This window comes from Talpa europaea, assembly GCF_964194135.1.
Source record: "Talpa europaea genome assembly, chromosome: 5".
NCBI classification, from domain to species: Eukaryota; Metazoa; Chordata; class Mammalia; order Eulipotyphla; family Talpidae; genus Talpa; species Talpa europaea.
In genome coordinates, this window is record NC_140071.1 from 112,475,667 (window position 1) to 112,502,286 (window position 26,620).

The window sequence follows — 26,620 nt, forward strand, 5'->3', positions numbered from 1 at the left end:
ATTTTTTGTCTCCCAAGGCCTCCTAAGACATAATTTAAAGTGGGACTTGACAGGAACAAGTGTTTTTAGAATATATTTGAAACAGAAGTAGTTTCTGTTTAAATCTGAGGAAACCTTATATAATACGCCTTGTTTGTGAAACTGGGAAAAAAAACAACAACCACCCAGCAGATCAACACACAAAGAGAAAGGACACAACAGATAGCAAGGTGGGTAAATGCCAATTATTTTGAGTCCTCATCATCTGTGCAAAGCTAGGTGGTACAAGTACATCTGACTAGACAGTTTGAGGAAGTTGTTTTCCTGTTTGATGCACAAGAAAATAGTTTTATGAAAATGTAGGGATGAGAGAGGGAGCAGCTCTGTGCTTCTTTCTGTGTTACCTTTATTATGTTCCTGTTGTCACTGAGACTAATTTAAAAATAGCCTGCAACAAGAATGTTCTATTCACCAGCCACCTTTTCCACCTTTCTTCTTTTTTTGTTGCTGTTTCTTTTTTGTTGCTGGAGCCCCTGCAGGTTTCTGGTGTCTTGGGGGTATAATATTACTTGTAGATGCAGATGCTGTTGCTGCGCTGCCAGGTCTTGGAGAGGTGGGTGGGCTGCTCACAGTCTTACTGGCATCCCTGAAGTAATTAGATTAGGAAGGTGTTGGTCACTCATATATTCCAACAACATAAAAGTCTGGATTTCACTTTCTAGCCCTAAAGATCTCTCATAAAATCTCTTTTAGATGGGTTTCCCAGCTCCCCATGATTTTTCTTTTGAATGAGAATTTTATTGCTTTATAATTAAAAAGTAACACATGGTACATACCAACATTTATACTTAAAATAACTTATAATACTACCATGTAGAAATAATTTATTTAATAACATTTTAGATGCTTCTTTCTAGCTACTGATTATTTCTGTTTATCTATTGATTTAAATGACTCAGTATAGCTAACTTTTGAAGGTATTGGAATCCTAATATTTACAATACAATCCTACAATCCTAGTATTTTTAATACAGTCAAGCCAGAAGTACATTCTCTTTCCTTTATGAGCACACAGCAAGCTATTTATCAAAGATATCTGACTATACTTCTCATACTTAAAATATATTAAAAAAACTTCTGACTAATGATCCTGCTCCATCTCAGAAGAATCATACTACGCTCTCAGTGATTTCATTTGGGGAGCAATGACTTACAGCTCAGATGATGCGCCTGCAGTTGCTCCCTGGGTTCCCTTTCCAATCTGATCCTTCTTTTTACCCTTCTTTCTTCCCCGGTAGTAAGAACGTTCTCGCATTGGTAGCCATCTTTCTGGATCTGGAGTCACTTTGGGGTCATAATTCTTAGGCAGTTTTCCTGTGTAACAAATAAGAAATGATAGGTTTGTCCATAAGGTTTTCATGATAGTCTAAACAATGTGTCCAAGCCTGGGAATGAAAAACATTAGAACTGAAATTTATCTAAGAGTTTCATCTGTATAATCTAGCAGCAAAAAACGCTTTATTTCTAAGTATGACATGAAATTCAGAAGCCATTAAGAAAAAGATTTCATATATATATCTATGTAAAACATTTAAAATTTTAATTTGGTAAAAAATACATTTTTAATAAAAACATCAAAATAAAAAATATTTGCATACTATGTAACAGAGTAGATCAGTATTCTCAATATAGAACAAATTCTTAATAACAGATAAATCTCACAAAGAATGGGCATATCTGTAATCAGGGTAAGTCAGGAGAAATACGTAACTACCCATGAAAAGATGAAAGTCTTACTAATTAAAAATGAAAAGAAATTCAATCAAACTGACAAATATGAAAAGCAGTAATACCTAGTGTTTGTGACAGGAAACTCAAAACATTTCTGGCAGAAGGATATAATGGCATAGCCTTAGTAGAGAGCAGTTTAATTTGGCAGTACTAGTTAAAATTTATATTTCTAGAAATTTATCCTGTGAAAATCCATAGTTATGTTTGAAAGAATATTCTTTGTGATATCCTTATATAACAAACTTAAATGTCTATCGATAAGAAAAACAACTCAAAAAATTATAGTATACCTACACTTGCAAATATACAACTGGGTTAATAAGTACAGTTACATTTAATAATATGAAAAAAAGTCTGCACTACTAAAAATAAGTCTGCACAACACAGTCTAAATTAGAAGATTAAAACAAATTATCCTAATGATATATTCGTATGAGATTTTTATTTTATTTTTTTTTTTTTAGAGGCATGTATTTTTATTTATTTATTTGTTTGTTTGTTTGTACATGCCCTGGGTACAGTCAGAAGCGCGGGAGGGTGAGAGAATCCACCAGAGCCAGAGCGGGGAGCAGAGCAGGCAGAAGGACCGAAGTACACTGCTGAGGGGAGCAGCGGGCGGCAGGAGAGGTCTGCACGCCATGTGGGACCCTCCTCCGGTGGCCGGGGAGCAGCCGGGGATTGAACTGGTGCAGCTGAGGCTGCAGGCAGCTTCGCAACCCAGCGTTCAACTGCTGTGCCACCAGGAAGGCCCTCGTATGAGATTTTTAAAAACTTATTGATTGAGGAATAAATACACAGTCTGTATGTTTCTATGTATAGAAAAGCTAAATAATTATCTCTGGGAGCAGGAATTTAGAGGAGGGCATTGTCTACTCTTTATGTCATTCTACAATGATGAAAGTCTTTGTTTCTTGTGTTTTTAGACTGAGCATATATCAATTGTTAAGTTTTAGAATATGCTCACCTGGAAACCACAAGAAAAAGAGAAAGCAAAGTGAAATTGAGCTTATTTTTGCTACCTTTACTCAGCAGGTAAAGGTTGTTCTCTGGCACTAATACTTAACTGAGTTTTTAAAAATTTTCAAAGACTGTAACAAAAGTGAAGAATAAAACTCTGGTTAAATGTAATATACTGAACGCAAACATTAGTTTCTGTACTATCTCAAAACTAGTGAAGTGGCAGTAAACACATTAGAAGAAAGAATAGGACATTTTTTCATATGCCTGTTGGCCATTTGCATTTCCTCTTCAGAGAAGTTTCTTTTTAGCTCTTCTGCCCATTTTTTGACAGGATTATTTTCTTTGTTGTTGTTGAGTCTCATCAGCTCTTTGCAGATTTTTGTGATCAGTCCTTTATCATTAGTGTTGTGTGCAAAAATGTTCTCCCAGTCGATGGGGTTTCTCTTTGTTTTTGTTATTGTCTCTTTTGCTGTGCAGAAGCTCTTTAATTTGATGTATTCCCAGCTGTTTATCTTTGCCTTCACTATCACTGCTTTGGGTGATGTGTCTGTAAAGATGTCTTTGATGTGCATATCACGTAGTGTTTCGCCTATATTTCCTTCTATGTATTTTATGGTTTCAGGTCTTATGTCTAGTTCTTTAATTCATTTTGAGTTGATTTTTGTGTACGGTGTGAGGTAGTGGTCAAGCTTCATTCTTTTGCATGTAGCGACAGGCATATGAAAAAATGTTCAACATCACTTGTAATCAGGGAAATGCAAATCAAAACTACCATGAGATACCATCTTATACCAGTGAGAATGGCACATATTAAAAAAACTAGCAACAACAAATGTTGGCAAGGATGTGGAGAAAAAGGAACTCTCCCGCACTGTTGGTGGGAGTGCAAACTGGTCCAACCACTATGGAGAGCTGTATGGAGATTTCTTGACCTACTAGACATAGAGCTTCCATATGATCCAGCAATTCCACTCCTAGGTATTTACCCAAAGGACACAGAAACATCAATTCCAAAGAGCACCTGCACCCCTATGTTTTTTTTTTTTTTTTTTATAGAGGCATGCTTTATTTATTTGTTTGCTGGTTTGTTTGTTTTTTGTTTTTTTTTGTTTATACATGCACTGGGTACAGTCAGAAGCGCGGGAGGGTGAGAGAATTCACCAGAGCCAGAGCGGGGAGCAGAGCAGGCAGAAGGACCGAAGTACACTGCTGAGGGGAGCAGCGGGCGGCAGGAGAGGTCTGCGCGCCATGTGGGACCCTCCTCCGGTGGCCGGAGGCAGCCGGGGATCGAACCGGCGCCGCAGAGGCCGCGGGCAGCTTCGCAACCCAGCGCTCAACCGCTGCGCCACTGGGGAGGCCCTGCACCCCTATGTTTATAGCAGCACTGTTTACAATAGCTAAGCTTTGGAAACAACCCAAATGCCCAAAAATAGATGACTGGATCAAGAAGATATGGTACATATACACCATGGAATATTACTCAGCATTCAAAAAAGATAAACACATGCAATTTGCAGCAACATGGATGGCGCTGGAAGGGATCATGCTCAGCGAAATAAGCCAGAAAGAAAAAGAATGGTCTCACTCAGCAGGAATCTAGAAAACTTAAATAAGGGACCAGGAAAATGAATAACTGTAAGAAAGTGAAAATCAAAATCAACAAAAAACTATGAACCAGACACTCTAGAGGTAAATCAATGTATGGCATTCCCCTGATTAAAGGTCCAAGGTTGGGCACTGACCTATGCTGACCCATTCAGGTTAATGGGAAAGACTTGCTAATTCCAAACAAGTCCATCTATACCCTATTGGACGTAATGACATGTTTCTAACAAACACCCAGTGACTCTAATGGAGTTCAATATTGTGTACTGCAGAATAAAAAGATGCAAACTACTGGATCTGCTAACCTTCCTCTACATCACTATAAAAGTGAAATTTCTTAAATCAGCTTATGGAATTCTATATACTTGTATCACCCCTTCCAAGAGCACCTTATGTATAAGGAACTAGTACACTAGGCACTGTTAAAAGAGCTTTATATGTAGTATCTCACGCATTACTGTGAGATATGTTATCATATTCCATTTTATAGATGGAAAACTCAGGCAGGTAAGTTAAGTGACCTGTTTAGTCTCAATGAAGAGCACCTTTACCACGGCAACAATTTGAATTCAGGCAATCTAACTCCAGAGTTGCACTTTTTAAATAATAAAATTAAATGGCAGCTATAGTCAAATCAAAAGTCAATGCTCAAGTATGCAAGAGGAGTGTATTTATGTCCTAAGGTTCCCGTGTAGAACTAAACTCAAGTTATTAACTTATAGAAAGGAACATAAAGATTTTAAGAAATCTTACCCTTCTTTTTTTTCTTCTTCTTTTTTAAATCTCCCTGTCTACAAAGAGAAGAAAAAATCATTACCATCATGATGTGAACATACTTAGAGCATTAATGTGAGTTGGGAACTTTATCATAAAGGTGTTTTAAGTCTTGGTGCTGGCTCACCAAAGCTAATAAAATAATTACGATATTAAATTAAGTTTAATCCAACTTCATACACTAGTTTTTGGAAGGCAGTTTAAAAAAGAGGGGTGACAAATATTTTCAGAAAGCAAATACCATTAACACTGGCACATAGTGTGTCTAAATAAAGGTAAGAAATTTGCACAATCGGTGGTAAGTTAACTTATATTTGGCAAAACTAGAGAACAGATAATTTAATCCTTTGCCAGAAGAACAAATACAGGCAAATTCTAAGCAAAGAATATCTCAGGGAGGATATGCAAGACAAGTAACATAAGTTCTCTCCTTGGGAGGGAGAGCAGAAATTTAATCAGCAATTTTTATCTTTCAACTTTTGAACTTGATGCATTTACTGAATTTAAGGAAAAGAAAATATTAAGTACATTGACCAATTTTTTAAAAAAGGCACTGGGAAGAGCATAAATCAAAACATTTCAAAAATAAATACTCTGATAGCTATAGTGAAGAGAGAAAGTCATTTTAAAAAAATCAATAAATATTCATGTGATACACTTCTATAGGGGACTATGAAACAATGAACTGGAAGGATGACACAGCAACAATTTCTGCCAAAACATCACCTTACTAAGGCATTTCATTGTGAAGGTTCTTTCAGGATGGTCATAAGAAGGAGGAATGCAACATCCAATTTCTTAGAGCTTCAATCAGTCACCCAGACTATGCAATCGTCTTCTAAATTGTCTCCCAACAAATCACACTCTACAGTTATACCTGCAATTACCCAAAAGTTTTCTGCCATTTCTTACTTTTTGTCTTTTGCTCGCCCCATCCTCATCTTCTCAGAGTCAATGTAATCTCCTCCTCCACGAAATCTCTCCTAAGCTCCACTGCCCCTAAGGACTGACTATTCTCTCTGGTATATACCCTGCACAATCATAACATATGCAACCTTTATTGAAATTATTGTTTAAATATACTTCCTTCTCCTAGACTTTAAATTCTTTTGAGGACAAAGACTGATTTATTTTATGTCAACAATAGCAATACTCAAAAGAAGTTAAACCTTTGCACCCAAAAGTTAACATAAGTGGTCTTAATAACACATACTCTGCTGAATATCAGGCTAAATTACACTATTAAAACTACTAATGCTGAAATTTAAAAACTTAAAAGTCAATGTACATCTTAATGACTGTTTAAGGGGGAAAAAAGATGAAGGGATTAGGAAAAAAAAACTGTTCTTACCAATTACCCAATCCTGTTTTAGAAAAGGAAAAAAAAAAACCCTCAAAATACTTAAATAAGCATTATTTGAACATCTTCTGATAAGATCTGGCTTGAGTTTATTTCATTTCGGGTTCCTGATAGGGCTGAAATTGGAATTGTATGATGAAATGGAATTTGGAACAATGTATTATCTCTGCAGCTCCAACTCCTTATTCAAGTTTAAAAATCCTGTATTGTGGATAATGCCTTTTTCAAAAAATCAGAGTTCATAATAATAAAAGCACAATGAAGAATTTATAATGAAGTCAATCATATACTGTTGCTGATTTTTTTAAGTTGGGGAAAAAAAACAACTTCAAAAGGCATTAAATAAAAGGGACGAAACAGTAAAATTATGAAAATTACAAAACTGGGTGTTACTCTGTTCATCTGGAATAAAAAACAGAATCTTAATTAGTAGGCCTCTGCTAACTGTGCATTTGAGTTGGCAATACAGGAAAACAAGGAAAGAGCCTAATTTGACTCCTTGTAAGTTAATGAACCTGGCTAACCTTTCCTCCAAGTCAGCAAAATTAACCTCACGTGAACTTCAGGTTAAAATTACTAAAAGTATATCAATAAATTACAGGTAAATAAGGTAAGGCACATCCAGCCTATGGAATACTATGCATAAAAAGAACGAAATATATTCATATTAAGAATATGGAGGGCCTCCCCTGGTGGCACAGTAGTTGAGCGCTGGGCTGCGAAGCTGCCCTCAGCCTCTGCAGCGCCAGTTCGATCCCCAGCTGCCACGCAAGGGTCCCACATGGCGCGCAGACCTCTCCTGCCGCGCCTGCTGCTCCCCTCAGCAGTGTATTTCGTCCGTCTGCCTGTTCTGTTCCCTGCTCTGGCGCTGGTGAATTCTCTCACCCTCCCATGCTTCTGACTGTACCCAGCACTTGAATAAATTAAAAAAAAAAAAAAAAAGAATATGGAAACATCTCCAAGAATTATTAAATGAAAGAAAGCAAGTCAGAAACATTAAGTACAATATAATACCATTTCTGTAAAAACTAAACAACAAACCATCTAAGGGAAATATTTGTAACTCTACTGTGAATAAATAGAAAAAGAGATCTGGAAGGATACACAATTAATACACAACTAATTCTGGGCTGGGGAGGAAGAGGGAAATGAGGACTAAGTAAGAGCTAGCTGAGCACAGAAAGAGAAGGGAAAAGAATAAAAGAGGGCTTAAATTTTATTCACAAAATTTTTATGAGAATGTGCTTCTTCTTCTCTATATAATTTGAGTATTAGTGAATGTTGCAATGAAAAACATTACCCTTGTTCCTTTGGTTGACTATCTCCAGTAACTTTTCCACCCTTCTTCCGAATGTATGTAGCACCAGGAGAATTTTCAAGAGCGTCCACATCTACTTTTAGAGACATACTATCTGACGAGGGCAAGTGTTTACTAAGACTGGGATTGAATGAGAGTTCAGGAACACAATAAACATACATATACATATGTCTGCCAATAGAACTATACCAATAGAAAAACACATTTTTAACGCCCTTTGCAAAAACAAAAAAATGTTCATCACATAAAATAACAAGGCAGGTCAAAAAGTCAAATTTTAATTATATATTCTGAAAGAACTTGAGAAGGGACGAATCTAATCAACTAATTCCTAACTTAATGTACTTTAATGTGGTAGCAGTTTATAAAACTACTAAGGGCCTCCCTGGTGGCGCAGCGGTTGAGCGCTGGGTTGCAAAGCTGCCTGCAGCCTCTGCAGCGCAGGTTCAATCCCCGGCTGTCAGGCGAGAGTACAACATGGCACGCAGACCTCTCCTGCCGCCAGCAGCTCCCCTCAGCAGTGTATTTCGTCAGTCTGCCTGTTCTATTCTCCGCTCTGGCTTTGGGGAATTCTCTCACCCTCCCATGCTTCTGACTGTACCCAGTGCTTGTATAAATAAAGAAATAATCTTAAAAAAAAAAAAAAAAAAAAACCTGGGGCCTCCCCGGTGGCGCAGCGGTTGAGCGCTGGGTTGCGAAGCTGCCCGCAACCTCCGCGGCACCGGTTCGATCCCTGGCTGCTTCCCGGCCACAGGAGGAGGGTCCCACATGGCGCGCAGACCTCTCCTGCCGCCCGCTGCTCCCCTCAGCAGTGTGCTTCGGTCCTTCTGCCTGCTCTGCTCCCTACTCTGGCTCTGGTGAATTCTCTCACCCTCCCGCGTTTCTGACTGTACCCAGTGCATGTATAAACAAAAAAAACAAACAAAGAAAAATAAATAAAAAAACATGCCTCTATTTAAAAAAAAAAAAAAAAAAAAAAAACTACTAGCAGTTTATAAAACAGTCTTGCTTATTACAAAGATTTTGACATACTGCTTTTCCTACCACCCCACCTCAGTTTGGGAACACACCCATATTGGAGTATCACATGATCCAAACTCAGTCGATCAGGGCAGTGAATTTTGGTATAGTCAGTATTTACTTGAGATGGGCATGTGACCTAAGACAGTTCAACCAAAATGACATTTCAGAGTCATGTTCTACTACCCAAATAAAATATGCTTTTTCTTGAGCCTACCACTGTATTTTTCAGTCACATTAATTAATAAATACTCATTTTTTGCTTTGACTACTTAAATAAGGGTTTTGTTTGTCAAAATTTACAACAGAAAGTCCCTGGTCAAAACAAGTACTGGAAGACATCTAGTGTATGACATGATAGCAGTCTGGAACAATCAAAAGGATACGCTTTTGCTTTCTCAGGATCTACAAGTGAATAAGCAGAAATAAGCTGAGCCAGGGTATGAATATCTTTTGGATTTTGTCTAAAAGAAGAAACAAGAAAGTTACTAAACAGTTTACGAAACTGGGGAAAGTAACATAATAGGCAAAAGAACGCCTTCATATCAAATAACAGCTATAAAGTTTGGATTTCTACACCCCCACCTTTCAGAGCTTACTTCCATAGCTGTTCTAGGTCACTAATTGCCTCCTTCTTCCGTCCATATTTGAGTTTGAAGTTTGCAGCTTCTCTTATCAAGGACAAATGAGCAGGAGATTTGGGCTACAGGTTCAATAAAAAGAGCAAAAGAAGTTTTAAGCTAAGTATCTAGCAAGACATTGAAGTTACATTCACTAGACCTTTAAAACAGACCTATTCATTAAATTCTTCATCTTAAGTTTTACTATACGCGTTAAACAACAAAAACAAATAAATGCACATATATACCAGGTGGCGGGGTGGACAAACTAATACAAGTAACTACCAATTCATGAATTTGGAACACAACCCATCTCTAGATTGCTTATAATTAGAAATATTCTCCATAATCAAATCTTAGATTTCACCACAGTTCTCAAATATTAAGTCAACACAATATTTCCCAGAACACTGGTATCCTGCCTGTACAAATAACACTAACAGTACAGATGTTTACAAGCTAGATATGGCCTATACAAAGACCCATACTGGGAAAACATGAAGATGTTCTTATTAGCTGGAGATATATAATTATGTCAAATACTACTGTTTTACCAATTACTACACCCACTTTAGCCACTAAAGATGAGTTCTCTTATATGCAACTGTGAATTATTATATTGTTATTTCTTGAGACTATACTCACAAACACACAAAGGAACGCTTTAAAAAACATGAGTGAGCTATTTTTTCTCATTTGTAGCCATTTCTTACTTCTGACAACTTTAGATCTGGCATACTAAAAAAATGAGTAGCAGTCTAATAGCATTCCATCTTTTCAATAGTGAATTGAAATGTTTCAATGCTCTTAAGTTTTTAGTTAGCTACTGCAGTCTATTTTTATGTAAAAACATGACCCCACTAACAGTTTATTTATTTACCTGATGGCTTTGATACCAAGTTTATTTATTTACCTGATGGCTTTGATACCACTGGATAGCTTGTGTGAAGACCTCAATGGCACTATCAATATCTTCCTCGTGGCTGTACATGGTCACTAACGCAGATACCTAACGAGTCAAAGGTATATATTAATGAATAAAACCCCACTTTCTCTCCCAAATAAACTTTTTGAAAATGAAAAAATAGCAAATAAAGGTTGCTAGGCTCTTTGCCAGTACCTAATTAGTCTTAAACATTGGTATGTTTCTATAGCATAAAAACTAGAAATACCATGAACAATAGTGTATTCCAAATAGAAAAGTATAAAATACACCTTCCCTCAAATGCTGTGCCAGTTCACAACTAGTTCACAAGAAAGCAAGCATAAAATTTGAGACTAAGCACTGACAAAACCAGTTTATGTATGAGACATCGCCAGGACATTCAACTGCATGTTCAGTGAGGTATACAGAACTGTGATTAAAGCCCCACAACGAGTCACATGGAGTCTGAGCCTGGTGTGTGGGAGGGACAGTAAGGAGGCCCAGGTGGCTGGAATGGAGTGAGGGGGGGAAGAGCAATAGGAGATTAGGACAGAAAGGAAATAGAAGGAAAAAGCTGCATCTTTGAGAAAAATCAATAAAACTAATAAACCTACAGCTAGACTAGTCAGAAAAAAAAAAAAGAGAGAAACCACAAACAGCCAGTATCAGGAATTAAAGGTTCTACTCATATTTATAGGGTAAACTGGGACTATCTGAACATTTTCATGCCAATTAATCCAAATATCTACATGAAAGGTAACAGAAGGTCAAACAACAAATATTAGAAACATTTTATTTTTAGCTCTATATCTGATTCTAATATAATCATATTCCAGTTTTTAAAATATGAATCTTCAAAAGGGAAAGCACTAACATAACACTATGTTTATTGAGTGCAACTGTGAATAAGTTGTTAGAGAAACAGACGTGAATCAAACAGCCCCCATTCAACAAGTGCACATAGCACCACTGTAAAATTAGTCTCTGTTTTGAAACAGATGCTTTCACAGCTATGTTAGTGATTTACATTTGTGATGCTTGAATAATCAGAGAACTACAAGCTAAATGTGTTGGCCACCATTAAATTGTTTTTAACTCAAAGAAATCACACCGAAGACATTATAAAATAATTTAGTACCATTCTTAGGTTATGTGAGGTTGACTCTCAGTGGTAAGGTGGAAATAATGTCTAGCATATTTGACTAAACAAGGAACCAATGCAAAGTAGAATACAGAATGAAATTAAAGTTATACCAGAAAGTATGGTTACTATTTTAACTACTAGTCCTACATTATGAATATATAAAGAAATAAGCAGAAATTAAAATGACACAAAGAAACATCAAACATAACAATGGATTAGTAGGTTCCTTACTTTTTTTAGTCTTATAATATTTTAGTTATAAACTCACCATGCCTGGTTTATGCTTTAACTCCTCTATGCTTCTCAATATTAGACATGCTTTGGAAATATTACCTTAAGAGATTAAAAGTGAAATTAGCAACACATTGAAGAAAGTATATTACGAAAAAACAAATATAAGAAGTTTAAGAGAAATATTTTAGATCTCTGAATACTTAAACTTTAGAATGTTGAGAGTAATGTACTTTATTTATTCATTTGACAGAAAGGAAAACGAGTGCCAAAGAAACATTAACCTCACATAGAATGTTAATGGCAGAGCTGCTACCAGAAAAGCAGTCTCCCATCTTTCAATCTACTGAGTTTAACTCCCCCTTTTTTCAGACTGTATCTTTGTGGTGAGACTATTTACCTAAGGTCCTTGAAACATGTTACTATAGATATAAGTGCAATGAAAAATTACACTATGGTGTTAAAATTCTGATTTCCCACTGATTACAAATTTAAATAACTAAAATCTTCCAAAGGCTTTAAAAACAAGACAAACCCATGAGCAGTTCTTTCTGAGTAATTTTAGCACAATAAATACTTCTTGCAAAAACAAATAAAACCAGATAAAGAAAGTATAAAAAATAAAGAGAAGAACAAGAAAAAGGAGATAGAAAAAGGAAAAAAGAAACAAAGGAGGAAGGTAAGCAAAAGTGAAAATGTGGTAACAAGAAAACCACTGGGTTTCTCATTACCCCAATCAGATGCTTTTTAGACATTTTCTTTCACTATTTCCCAACTCTCCTTCCCTCTATTGATGACATTTTAACTATAATAATGTCTAAGACTTTTTTCAACCCCTCCCAAACCAATTATCACTCTCAATGAGAATGCAGAGTCTATACCAGAACTATCTAACACAACTTTAAATTTCATCTAATTTAAACTTCAAGTAGTTACATTAGATAGCAGCTACCAAATATGGGCAACACAGTTCTTGCAAGTCACTCAAGATTAGTTCAAAATCATAGATGAAAACAATGGCATTTTCTATAAGATTCAAAAATATCAATTCTCATTAAATTCCCTTGTCTCTTCTTCCCAAAAGATGTGGGTAATAAAAAAATTACCCTTATTTCATGCAAATGCTACTAAGTGACAAATAAAAGCATTTCAATGCATGACATAGCCAGGAAATTTAATTTGTCTTTGGAACAGAGGAAGCCTTTGCTTCTATTGATTTTCAATGTATAAATTGATAATCATTCTAATAACTTAAGAATAACTAAAGGCTAACTCCCTACTAAATCTGTTGAAACCCACAAAATCTAGCTACATGTTTGAAATAGTAATAAATATACTTCACCACTATACAAAAAAAGTTTATAATCGCAAAGTCCACAGTTACTTCAGAATCATTCCAAACATGTTTTTATGAAAATGGCATTTTAATCATAATGGAATTATCATTAGTACCTTGGGAAATTTTCAGCTGTGCCATGGTCAGTTTAATTTCAGCTGCTTTTTCTGGATGCTGATCTGAAAATTCCTAAAATTTTTTTAATGGGGGGGAAAGATCAAATTAATTTACACAACTAGCTGTACACTTTCCAATTACTTTTCTCAGCTATATAACATTTTAAAGCTTGTTTTAAAATATTAAACTTCTGGTTTCAGAGCAAAATTTTACTTAAGAAAAATCTTACTTAACACTGATTTTGCTTTAAAATTATTCTGAAATTAAGTACAATAATGCCAATTTCCCAGGAAGTCATTAACAGAAATATTAAAAGTACTCTGTAAAAAAAATTTTTTTTTTAAAGAAAGGTACTCAAATAAATAATGCTTCCTTACTTAGACTCTCCACTAGGCAACCATCCCCTCAGCATGGTCCTAATTTAATCCACTTTTTCAATGAGTCTACCCTCAGGTAACTCACACATATAATTTGAGAGCTGGTATAGGTTAATAAAACCAAGTTAGTATCTCTGTAATTGTTTGGGATTTTGATTAGGACTCACTTTATTTAAATCTAACATCATGCTTTCCTTATAATTTGTAGCAATATTTACTGATGCAAATTTATATAAAACAAAACTATAGCCCAAGAATTAACTAAAATGACCCTTTGGAATTTATCTACATTTAGTAATTACCTATTATTTTTCCAATGAAATTTACAAATATGTATGTTATTATAACAATGCAACAGGCTGTAACCACCTGATTCTCCTCATTAAAAATCCAAGTAATTCCCTTACCTGAAGCAACTCTATTGCTTTGGTGTGCTGCTTTTCACGGCAGAGCTGGGCAGCCTGGATTAACACTGGCAGGAGATGTTCAGGACTTTGGGACTGTAAACTGGCAGATATTTTGCGGCACTGTTCTGCCTAAAAGAAAGCATTTCCCATGCACCCCCCACCCCGAAAAAATAGCTGGTTAATAAAGTTAAACATGAAACGACCAAACAGAAAAAGATGAGTAGAGGAAGAAGAAAATCAATTGAAACAAAACAGCAAATGAAAAACTGCTTTTCCCTGTAAGTACTGAATTTAAACTAGAAATTCTAAAAACATTTAAGAAAGGACAAGTTACAAACATTTATTTGGATGTTTAAATTCCAGAATTTTGTTAAAAAGATACATCAAACATCAGTGTTTAATTTAAAACAACAAAACATATAGTCATTTCACGTAAAGTATCTGAGAATACCTTGCCTCAGTTCTAAATAATGAAAATATAACTGACTTTCACTCTCCCACTGAAACCTGAACACCTCTCCTCTCTCCAAGTTATGAAATTATAATTTCATTAGAATGAATTAAGAAAAATGACTTCAACATTCATAGCGTGGTATCACTATATACAAATTAAAATGCAAAAACAAAAAGGATGTTTTATCTATCAAATGTCTGGCATCTTTATGATTCTTAATTTGTTTAGTGTAAGATCAGAAATAAGATGAGAAAAAGATCTTATTTAAACATGTGAACACTGTTTTCTCCCTCTTAAAAGCCAACTGCAAAGAACTGGGTAAACTACTTATTTAATAAGTAAAATCTATGACATTCTGAAGAATACATGGGTTTAATACAAAATATAAACTAAAAAATAAATAAATAAATAAAAAGCTGGACTGATACATCTATCCATGGCAGACTTCAAAAGGGTTAGCCAGGGAATCAAACGTCTATAACCTACCTGGTTTGTGTACATAGCAAGTAAAGCTTTGTTAAATTCTATAGCTTGCAATTGTTTCTTGGAAAGTTTAAACTCTACTCCTTCTGCATTGGTTAATTTCACCTTCTTTTTGGAGTCAAAGACATTTTGGTCCTGAAAAAGGAAAGTTCACCAACCATTAACAGTGACCTCAGACTTTAATTCTTTAACGCTGATTTGGACGCCTACGATGCTTACAAAACTGTCTTGGATTCCTGGTTCACAGAAGGAAAGAAAGCCTTTACAATTTAAATCTACAGTGTCTGTATTTTTCTTCTTTTAGATCATCTGTATATTTTGCTTCCTACCTTAAGTATGAAAAAGCTTAATAAATGAGGAGCTTTGAAGGAAAACAAGATATCTTCCCATTATCAACTACTTGTTTTGATCTTTTTGAAGAAAAGCACAAGGGATATCAAAAATGTTAAAGTAGGGTCCTCCCTGGTGGCAAAAGGGTTAAAGTCTCAGCACTATCAAGCTATTGCCAGCCTCTGGGGCATGAGTTCTAGTTCCAGTCAGGGAGCTAATCCACAAGGTACAAGACCTCTCCTCTCTCACCCACTCCTCCTCTTAGCAGTATATTTCAGTAGTTCTGCCTGTTTGTTCTCCACTCTATCTCTGGTGAATCTTCTAACCTTTTAGCCTCAGATTAAATTCCTATATATTGGAGACAAGTATTACCTAAAAAGTAGTACTTAAAATGTAAAAAGATTACTGTGAGGATGAAATAAAATGCCCCTTGAAAAATAACATCGAATATCATAAGAACTCAAATGCTAGATTTTTCTTGTTTTCTACCTCACTGGATTTCAAAATTTATACTTGAAATGTTTTTTCATTAAAACAACATTCCAAATGGTGGTTTATTAATACAGCACTTTAAGTTAGGACTGCCTATACACATGCTCGCAATATTTTATATGGTGCTTGGGGAAGGGATACAGAAAATAGAGAGAACCTTACTCACATTCCTTTTCCCCTTACAAAAAACATATAAAAGTCAAAACAAAAAGCACTGGTAAGAATATCACATAAGGAAAACTTGAATTCACATTCAAGAGATGAAAAAATCCTGTAAAACATGCACACATTTAAAGTTTAAAGGTTCACACTGTTTTTATAACAAATAGAGACTGTCCTTATTATTATAAACTGGGAGAAGGGAAATATTTTAAAGTCCAGAGCCTGCACTCATCACTACTGGGAGTTAAACAATACTCTTCAATGTGATTTTGCTATAACTGAACTCTGGCATAGAAAGAAACACTTATCCTAGGGCAAAAAAAATGGAGTAACCTGCTTTCACTGTAAAATATAAGTGTAGGGAAGTCTTGGATATTCCATACCTTGTTAATGGTAATGATGTTATTTGCAATTACAGCTAGCAATCCCACATCTGTTGGCCTGAGGACAATAAACAATAGTTAAAATACAACAAGATTTAAAAAAAAAAAAAACAAAAACCCTCAGTCCATTTAAATGATACTTCAATTTAATAAATCACTTACTTTAGTTTTATTATCTGATTGTAAAGTTGCAAAGCCTCCTCAGTACAACCCTGAAGCTGAAGAATATAAGCCATCTGCCCATGAATGATGGCAAGTTCTGCCTGTGGATCTTCCTCAGTCCCATCCTAAACAAAAGAAACTTTTATTTTTCTGTGGGTTCTCCAAATTGATCCAGATTTACCAAGTGACCCAAATGTTCAAAAAATACACAATCCCAAAGAAGAAATATGATTTTCAGGAATTTTCCCTTAAAGTCAATTAGTTAAAATGTAGCAATTGCCTCCATAAGAGAGTTTAAATAAGAATGGCAAAGATGGATCCTGTAAAAACATGGCAACAAGTTCAGGAATGCCATTGATTGATCATTAATATTCTTTAAAACCCGAAAGCAAAGGAAAAAAGTTAATCTAACATGTAGGTTTAACTTTAATTCTGGATAATTACCTCAAAAGAACACATTTTAAAAATGCTTCATTCCTTAATTGCAACAGAACTCTAATCCAAAGATTACAGTTCAAACTAATACTCCACAAAGAACTTCAAAAATTGGAGTTGATCCTGTAACTAAAGTCTGTCACTGAACTAACTGCATCATTAAAGCAGCAGCTCTCTTAACTGACACTCCAGATTAATCCCTTTTCTCTATTTATTCTGGAAGGGTTGACTGATGCCCACAAAGCACCAAAGCTCAAGGCTAGGAAGAGCAGCCTCTTTTACCACAACCTGAACTCCTGCACTCACCTGGTGAGCATATGCTGATGTGTTTGTTTCCAATCCCATCATGTCAGTTGTGTTTGATAAGGAAACAATAAAACTTAATTACATATTATAGTAAGAACTATGAGTGTGAAAAGAGACTTGTTTCAATGAAAGCTATGTTGAATGCTCAAAAATATTTGATAATGGTGAGTTCCTAAAGAAACTGTCTAATTACTTGTGAGGCAGAAAATGGTAAGAGACTGGTGAAAAAGTTAACATCTATAAATTCTTATAATGAAACTGATTTACAATTGTCTTTAAGATATTTTGCATTTAAAAAAAACCTCAAAACTAGTAATCACGAATGTTGGATTATGTGTGGATTATATAAGAACTATGCATGGAATTTTTATGAATAGATCCGAACTCAAAGGACATGAGTCCTGCATCTAAAACAGAATAAATTTATATTTATATGAATTTAAAATATAATGGTTAAGGTATATAAAAACTTTTATATTTTAATTTCTCAAACTACAATATTTCTTCAAATAACTGAAGAGGGTTTTCACTGAGATTACTATTTAATGATTCTTCATTTACTCCAAAAAACCAAGAAATACTATACTGAAAACTCCTATAAATTTATATTGGTACAACATTTAGGTTTAGTAACACTGGAATACTTACAGCATCTTCTGATAATGAACGGCGACAGAGATCTATAGGAGAAAAGGTTTTGAAATTAACATTGCTGGGTAGCTTATTGCTTTTATCATTCCAAAAAATAAGAACTAAATTCTTGGACAGAAGATTTGAAAGATAATTTTAAAAATAAGCAAATGTATTTCACATCAAATATGTTACAAAAATATTACTAATCTCTGATTAATCTAGCTTTTTTGGCATTTTTATTTCATTTGTAATCTCTGTTAAAACAAAATTAAAGGTACATTTGAAAAATATAAACAATGATTACAGGTTCCAAAATGTTAATCATAGGAGTATAAAAATAAAGACAATCACCCAGAAATAATCTCAATTATCATCTCAGTTATTATCCTTCAATGTAAATGCACAGTTGCATTTAAAGTGAAAGTGAGGTATTCTATACAGCATCTTGAAACCTCCTTTTCCCCATTTAATAACTGTATCTTTATGTTATACTAAATAATAATCTACATTATTCTTTAAATATTATTTTAATGACCAAATGGTAATCTCTCTTGTGGTTATGAAAAAATTGAGTAAAGAATAAAGTGAGTTTTATTCTTTGAGTCAAAGAACAGAAACTCATGATGCTCAATTTTTATTTTTATAAATGTATTTATTTATCTAATTATTTGCTTAAAATTTCTAAAATGGAAATCCTTGGATCAAAGAGTATGCACATTTTAAAACCTATTACACTGCTTTACAAATGTCTTTAATATGCAAAGTCTATACTACTTTTGCACTCAAATTTGCAATGTATATTAATACTATGATCAAGAAATTATAATATTTAAAACACATTTTTCTTTTCATGGTGTTCTAACTTCTGCTCTTATTTTTACTTTCAACATTTAAGAGCAAAGCAGATGGTTTCATCTTCTGTCCCTACCCATCTGTTCATTGAAGTCCCTATGACATCATTTTTGTAGCTTTCAGGGAAAATGTACACAGAGGAAAAGTCTTAAGTATTTCAGAAGCTGAGACCATACATAAGTTCTCTAATAATTTTTTTCCTTAATTAAAAACTTCAAAGCATGTAAATATTTCTCCATATTGAAACAAACATAATGCAGTTAAAATGTGCCTGAATAGTGTTACCAATGTATAAATGTAGTACATGCATGTATGCACACACACAGATACACCACATTATTACTGTAGTTGAGCACATTTTAGTAAGAATAATGTTAATATTTACTGAACGCTTACATGCCATGAACTACCATAAGTATTTGACATTAATTAACTTAATGTACATTTTATACTCAGTAATTTGTTCAAAAACCTACTCTACAAAATCCAAACTTTAAGGTCTGGTTGAAAACGGACAAGAAGTCTCACTTAGAAGTAAATGAAAGATATGCTCAAAAACACATGTGAAAAGCTAATGAAACTTGAGAAATTCTCAATGCATCAATAATTTCCATTCAAAAACATCAAAGTGATATGCAATTTTGGGAATACTTTGCAAAATTACATGCACATTACATTTACATATAATTTTAACAAACTTCCAACCTTCAGCTTTTTGTAGGATTTTCATTGCCTGGTTCAGCTGGCCCTGTCCTATCAGTGCACACGCAGCATTGTAACACAGTTCATGTGTGCCTTCTTGAAGGCCCAAGTTCTCCTGTCACAGAGCAAAGTATCAGTCAAACACTCAGCAGGAATATTATTTCATGGCTGTGTGCATACACAGGGATACTCACTGGAACCACTTTTTCCCAATTGCTTTGAGCTGCAACAACTGCTGAAAGATTTGTTTTTCTCTCCTCATCATAATCATCTTGGGAGTTTCGGACAAGATCTCTATACACAGCTAAGCATTCATCATAGCGTTCTAATCGGTATAACTGAAGAGAAATATTAAAAAAAGAAATCAGAGGAGACAAATATAGTGTGTTAGATCTCTAACGCCATATAAACTTTCTTGGAACCACTAAGGAAATCAAAGTCAGCACAACATGGATAATTATCTTCCCTTATAGTTTTTCACTTAGTTCTTAAGTCACTAATACTTTCAAAAACTTACTTCCAATGAATCTCTACTACACTGCAGATCTACAGGCATGGTTCAATTAGAAAAGTCATTGTTATTTACATCCTTCTTGAGGTTAGATGCTAAGTGGGTTGTGAAAGAAAACCTTTTTACAGAAATAGAAGTTACCTAAATATGACAATATTTCTTATTACAAAGAAAATATTACGAAATATTTCATATTACAATGAAAATATTTTCCTACAGTACAAAATGATTACTAAGCCCCAGTAAATAGGTACAGAAACAAAGTCAGAGGATAATAAAAGGACTTAATATTTTCAAATTATTCAAAGAGTGTAATCTTTCTAGAAATCAACTATCATACAGAGCAATATCAAGTATACATAACATAGTACCTGCTTACTTCATTCAAGTTGTTCTCAAAGACTGATGCCCTTCATCAGTCTCTAAGTTCTGGAATTTACCCTTAACTCACCCATCTTACCTGAAAAATTCTTTACAGACCTACAATCCATTTATATTGTTAAACTAATACTATCTCTTGGGGACAATGTATACATTATTCGTCCTAAACCAACATTCAAAAAATCTTGAAGAGGGTTTTTGCTATTTCTAATGTAACATTTCTATCCTTTCATCACTAATAGCCCTGCTTTATATTAGTCTTAATGTTATATCTCAAATCCTTTTGAAAAAGCATTTTCAGGGATTTAATGAAATCCAATTTCTTATCCAACATGACTTTCTTCATTTTAAATCTGAAATAAAATACTCGTTAAAAACTTAAGAAAAATAAAGTTCAACACTTTTTAAATAAGCATATCAGTTCACTAGCCTTCACATGTCAAACTAAAAAAGTATAAATTAAATAGGATTGTTCTTCATTTTCATTTTCTAATTACTCTGAGGAAATAATGTGTTCATAGAATGTTTCATATGCAACTGTATGATGAACAAAAGACAGGAAGTATGTTAAAAGTCAAGAACTGGGTAGGTGGTAAACTTTGTGGAGTATCAAAATAGGCTGGGCTTCCTCAGTCCTGCTTCCTGCTAAAGGCACAGTTATGCTCACTCAGGATGATAGTGAATAGGTTTTTCTTTCCCCCTTAAAATTCTCATATTTAATAGTCAGAGAACTCAATTGTTACATATACACCCAACTTTTCAAAGTTCATGTTAAATCTGTATAGGTATAATCATTCTCCACTGATAAATGACATAACCACCCAATTCTTGCTTTCTGATGAGATCAAATAGCAAAGAATTTGCTGAAACTTTGTGGTGTGAACTGAGACCTTCTGTAGTAGAGGAAAAGCATGTGGACACTGAAAGGGAAACTCAAGAGAAGGGAACTCTAGTCCCAACCCCCTCTTAGACTGATGAAGAAGGAAGTCATCTGCCCCAATTCACCTTTCACCCTTACCCAACCTACTCAGTGCCAGGAGGCTGATCTATATGGACTTTCTCACGTCTGGTTTCCAGCTGAATTTGCAGGATAGAGTGTCCTGGCAACAAATCAGATGGATGGAGAAAAAAGAAGCAGAGGCATCTTATCTGTTTCCCTGACTTTGCTCCTGTGGTACCACAAAGGGGTGGTTGTGTCTTTCCATAAAATTCTCAGCTCCTTTCAGACAGCCCCTTGCACACATCTTGTCCTATCTCCGGGTTCTCGCTATGCTTCAGCTCTAAAATATTAACAGTTCCACCTTCACAGATACAGGATTCTGCACTGCCTCTTATGATTTCTCCCTATACCATGTCCAAACATTTTTACGTCTTCTCTTCATTAAACCTGGCTTGAATTGCTGTGCTTTGAGTGTGCTGGGATTGATCTGCACTGTGACCCTAGGGAAGTCCCCTGATTATGTGACCTCTTCCTACTCTATCAAACAGGAAAATCTCCCCTTTTAGGGAGGGTGGGCAGATAATTCCCCCTCCTTTTCTTTCTTTTGAAAATTACAATATTTTTATTACGTTTCATTGGTTTATAATATTGTTTATGATTTAGATGTATAGGGCTACATATTTTCAAAGTAAACAGGTATTTTAAAGCAATAATTACCACTTGTCCATAAAGTTCCTTTAGTTTGCCTGTCTGCTGGTTGGCACTTTCTATTGTCTTCAAGGCATTTTCAATTCTGTTCAGCCTGTATTCACAATAAGCCTTCTCAAAAGAAAGAGAATTACTGAAAAAGGAAAAACAAATTTGATTATCTAACACTGCAGAACACCCACTATATGACAGATACTGCTCTAAGCACTTGCTATACTGGCACACCTTGGAGATATTGTGGGTTTAGTGCAATAATACAGTAAGTCACACAAATCTGTTGGTTTCCCTGTGCAAATAAAAGTTATATTTATAGTATACTGTAATTCATTAAGTGTGCAATAGCATTGTCTGAAAAAGCAATAAACATTTCTTAATTAAAAAATATTTTATTGCTAAAAAAAGCTAACCATCATTAGAGCCTTTAGCAAATTATGACCTTTTCACTGGTGGAGGATCTTGCCTCCACATTGACAGTTACTGACTGGTCAGGGTATCAGGTGCTGAAGGGTGAGGTGGCTGTGGCAATTTCTTAAAATAAGACAATGAAGTTTGCCACATCAATTGACTCCTTCACAAAAAAAATCTCTATAGCATGAAATGCTTTCATGGACAGTCTTACTAGAATTATTGGCCTTTTGTAAAAAACATGTAGGCTGAAATCATGAATCAGCTGAATGTCTTATATGCAAAGAATACTTGAACATGATTTTAAACAAATTATCATAGAAATTTCTTAAATCTACTAATCAAATAACAAGTCATACAATGCCGTTTTTAACTTGTTGAAGGTTAACCAAAAAAAGTTGACCAAAAATCATGAAAGAATATAGTACTTGTAACCAAGCAACTAGTAGACACAAGAATACACAAATACAATTTACATTCAGACTTAAACATTCACCTAATTGTGATACCTGAAATTTAAATTTGAAGTTTTAAACATAAGCCACAAGGAAAAATATTTATTAAAGGAAATGGCAATATCCCTTATTTACTTGCCTTTACAAAAATTATTTGAAAATATTCCTACCTCACAAAATATCTAAAATTCAAAATACTGAATTTTAGCATGAACATGTCTACTAGTACAGAGTCCCCTTTGTTTCTTTTATTTTAAATGAAATTTTAAAATTAGTTTTCAATCTGTAGTACATGTATATGGCTCAAATGAAAAAAACACAAAGGTACACACTAAGAGGTTTTATTGTGCTATTCAAACCTATGTGCCTCCCACCCTCACTCCAGCAAGTGACTATTTTTATTAATAGTTTCTCTAGTGTTTTTCAAACACAGGTAAATACACACACGTTTTTGTATCTTTCTTTTCTTATATAAGAGGAAGTACACTATATACTGCTCTGCATCTACAAATCAGCATCTCATTAAAGAATCAATATGCTACAAACTTCATTTCAATACATATTTCTTTTAAGGTTTAGGCATAACTGTAAAAAAAATCAAATTACAGCAGTAAATTCACATTCACAAAGTGCTAAAGATAGTAAATGAAAAAGAATAACAAAAAAATTGCTATTCTGCAAAAATGCTAAAGAATTCTGACACTGAAAGAGCTTGGCCTAACGTCACACTCACCTAAAAGATTCTCAAAGGAGGTATAAACGCAGAGGTCAGATTCAGACCACCATACCATCCTAGAGCCCTCTATCAACTTAAAGACTTCAAAAGTATATACGTATTCATTGCTAACCTACAAGTTCTGCCTTCTCTTTTTTTTTTTTTTAAATTAAACTTCTGGTAAGTTGCTCTCCCTATGTCCTCCAAAAATTCTTATAACTTTTCTGTACCATGTTCCTCCACAGTTTATCTTTATCTTAGTGGTTCAAAGGGAAAAAAGGGGTAAAGAAAGAAAAAGCACCCTAAGTTTCGGAAACGTTACTAGCAAGCAATAAAAGGTGGAAAGAAAATGGTAAAAAAATCACTAAATATTGGAGGTGGGGGTGGGAAGTAACCATGGAAATGGTTATAGCTATGGTAAACATGTTTCTAATAAATATACAAAAACTGGATCACTCACTTGGCTAACACTTTGGTGTGAGTATTGATGACATTCAGGGCTTCCTTAAAACTTCCATTCTGGATAAGGCATACCACCTTACAGTGCAGAGCAGTTACATCATCCTTGTTTATCTGCAGTACTGGAAAACAATTACAGGAAACAATTCTTCAATTCATTCCCCTTTCACATTTTTTTGTAAGATTTCTCACCTCCTGCCTCAGGAAATTACATATTTTTCCAATTTTATCGCAGTAGCAATTATTAGCAAAACTTTTTTTTTTAAATGACTGGTTTTCATTTTTAACTTAAGTGACAATAAGGAGCGTTATAATTATGAGGTTTTTTTTTTTTTAAAAGATTTATTTATTTATTTATACAAGCACTGGGTACAGTCAGAATCGCGGGAGGGTGAGAGAATTCATCAGAGTCAGAGCGGAGAGCAGAGCAGGCAGACTGATGAAGTACACTGCTGAGGGGAGCAGCAGGCGGCAGGAGAGGTCTGCGTGTCATGTGGGATCCTTGGCCAGGGATGTAACTGGTGCTGCAGAGGCTGCGGGGGCAGCTTCCGTAACCCAGCACTCAACCACTACACCACCAAGGAGGCCCTAATTATGAGTTATTTTTAATGAGATACCCCCAAGATACATGTATCAAAGAGAAATAAAGAAGCTGCCTCCTCCTGCTATTGGGACACACACTATACTGTACATGTTTTAAGTACTCAAGGAAAAGTAAGAAGTTTATGTCTTGGGGAACTGGAAAGCAAATGACTTAGGTTTGGGTACAAGTTTGCCACCAAACGCCGAGAGATCTTGGCTAAGTCCTTTAACTGCCAAATCTCAATTTTTTGATGTGCAAAATGAGCATAAAAACATTACCTATTTTACAAGTTTATTATGAAGATTAAATGAGAATATTTTGGGGAAAAAACCCCATATATTGTAAAACATATAAACACAATTTATCTTGATGGCAATTATTTCCAAAACCATTAAAAATTTCCCTTTTCCTTAAGATTACCAAAGAGTACAAGAAGAATCCAGTGCTAAACAGCTGTATGCTGCCCAAATGACCAGGATCCCTACCCATGCTCTGCTCCTCGGCAACTACAGGATTCCGGTTTTGTATAAGAATCCAAGAATTTCAACTAAGAAAATACATACTGGAGAATAAACTGACAGCCCCTAATGATAAAGTAATTCCTGAAAAATACTTATTACATTACTACTGAAAAGTACTGCAACGGGGGCCTCCCTGGTGGGGCAAGGGGTGAAGACGCAGCCTGTGGAGCTGTCTACAGCCTCTGCAATACGAGATCAATTCCCTGACGCCAGGGAGCAACCCACAAGGCACAGCAGACCTCTCCTGACTCGCCAGCTGCTCCCCTCAGTGGTGTACTTCCATCGATCTGCCCGTTCTGTTCCCCACTCTGTGTCTGGTGAATCCGTACCCCAGCTCTTGTATGCATACATAAATCAATCTTTTTTTAAAAAAGTACTGCAATGTTCCAGGTCTAGGCAAAGGCTATAAGTTAATTCAAAGCACATTTAAAAATCAAATAATTCTAATTTCTAGGCATTTTCTTCAATGTTTGAATGCACTGTGTACAATCACTGTTTTCCACACTAACCTAGCAATAGGTTGTTGAGTATTCGCTAAAGAGCCGTGCATGTTACTGACATACATTGTATGTCATTACTGCTTTTAAAAAGCCAAACCTTGTCCTGGCAATTACATTTCCAAGTCTAACAGGCGCAGGCTGCATCTTCAGTGAAGACGTGAGCACGACAAAGTGCATTAAAAAGCATGGCCAGGTTAGATTTATACAGAACAGGATGAAAGAAAGTAGTGAGTGAGCCTTACACTGAAGGCAATTTACTCAAAAATATTAGGAGCTAACATGTCTTGCTACTTTATTTCACAGTGCTCTGCACACACATTTTCTGGTCTAAAGACACCGGACAGATTCTATCTGTGGGAATGACAGGCCTGACAGCACATCAGCCCTTCCCTCTCCCCTGAATCTGCACACCGTGCACCTCGTCGTCAGCACCAGCTTCTTACTTACGTGTCCCAGACAGGTTCCCTCCTCCACCCGCCCCCCCCACCCCCAGCCCGACTTCGGCCCAAGAGAACAAGCTCCCTCGACAACATAAACTCGACCACTCCACTAAAGGTAAGGAGAAAAGCAGGTAATGTGGAATACCTGCGAAAGGCGTGAAAACGCAGGACTCAAGAAAACAGATTGGAAAAGGCGTCGGGGGATGCGGTCTCTTTAAATCCCCCCCCCCGCTTCCAGCGGGGCGCAGAGGGGACGTACACGTGGCTCTAAGCACCTCGGAAGCCCGGGCCCGCCGGGAGGAGCAGCCCGGCAGCTCCCCACGGCCGCCCGGCGTTCCAGCCCGAGGCGCGGACGGCGGGGTCTCCCCTCCCGGCGCCTACTCCGCGGCGCTCGCGCGCGCACAAGGAGGCCGCATCCTCCCGCTCGCCCGGGCCCCACCTGACACTTACTCTTGTTGATGGTCTTGAGAGCGCGCGTGAAGTCTCCATTCTGGCCATAACGGTTCACTTCACTCCAGAGCGCAGGCACCGAAACCCCCCCGCTGCCGCCGCTCGCCATCTTGGAGGAGAGAAGGGGCGGGGCGGCGCGACCTCTGCCCCGGAAGAGGATCTCGGAGGCGGCCCGGCGGAGGAGGAAGCCGGCT

General features: G+C 35.8%; 1 protein-coding gene across 2 annotated transcripts; it reads right to left on the reverse strand.

The window, feature by feature from the left end:
* Positions 1 to 447: 447 nt before the first annotated feature.
* Positions 448 to 26,535, reverse strand: SRP72 (signal recognition particle 72; the record flags this gene model as incomplete). Of its 2 annotated transcripts, XM_084233300.1 has the most annotated exons (19): positions 448 to 625; positions 1,194 to 1,353; positions 5,089 to 5,126; positions 7,770 to 7,907; positions 9,194 to 9,271; positions 9,407 to 9,510; positions 10,341 to 10,436; positions 11,765 to 11,829; positions 13,180 to 13,252; positions 13,965 to 14,093; positions 14,905 to 15,036; positions 16,269 to 16,326; positions 16,431 to 16,555; positions 17,820 to 17,851; positions 19,362 to 19,473; positions 19,553 to 19,696; positions 21,908 to 22,031; positions 23,934 to 24,054; positions 26,427 to 26,535. In XM_084233300.1, 19 exons carry the CDS (start codon positions 26,533 to 26,535, stop codon positions 448 to 450), a joined length of 2,016 nt encoding a protein of 671 aa, XP_084089426.1. The 2 variants fall into 2 exon arrangements, with proteins under 2 accessions (XP_084089426.1, XP_084089427.1); XM_084233301.1 differs by lacking the exons at positions 16,269 to 16,326; positions 16,431 to 16,555.
* Positions 26,536 to 26,620: the final 85 nt, after the last annotated feature.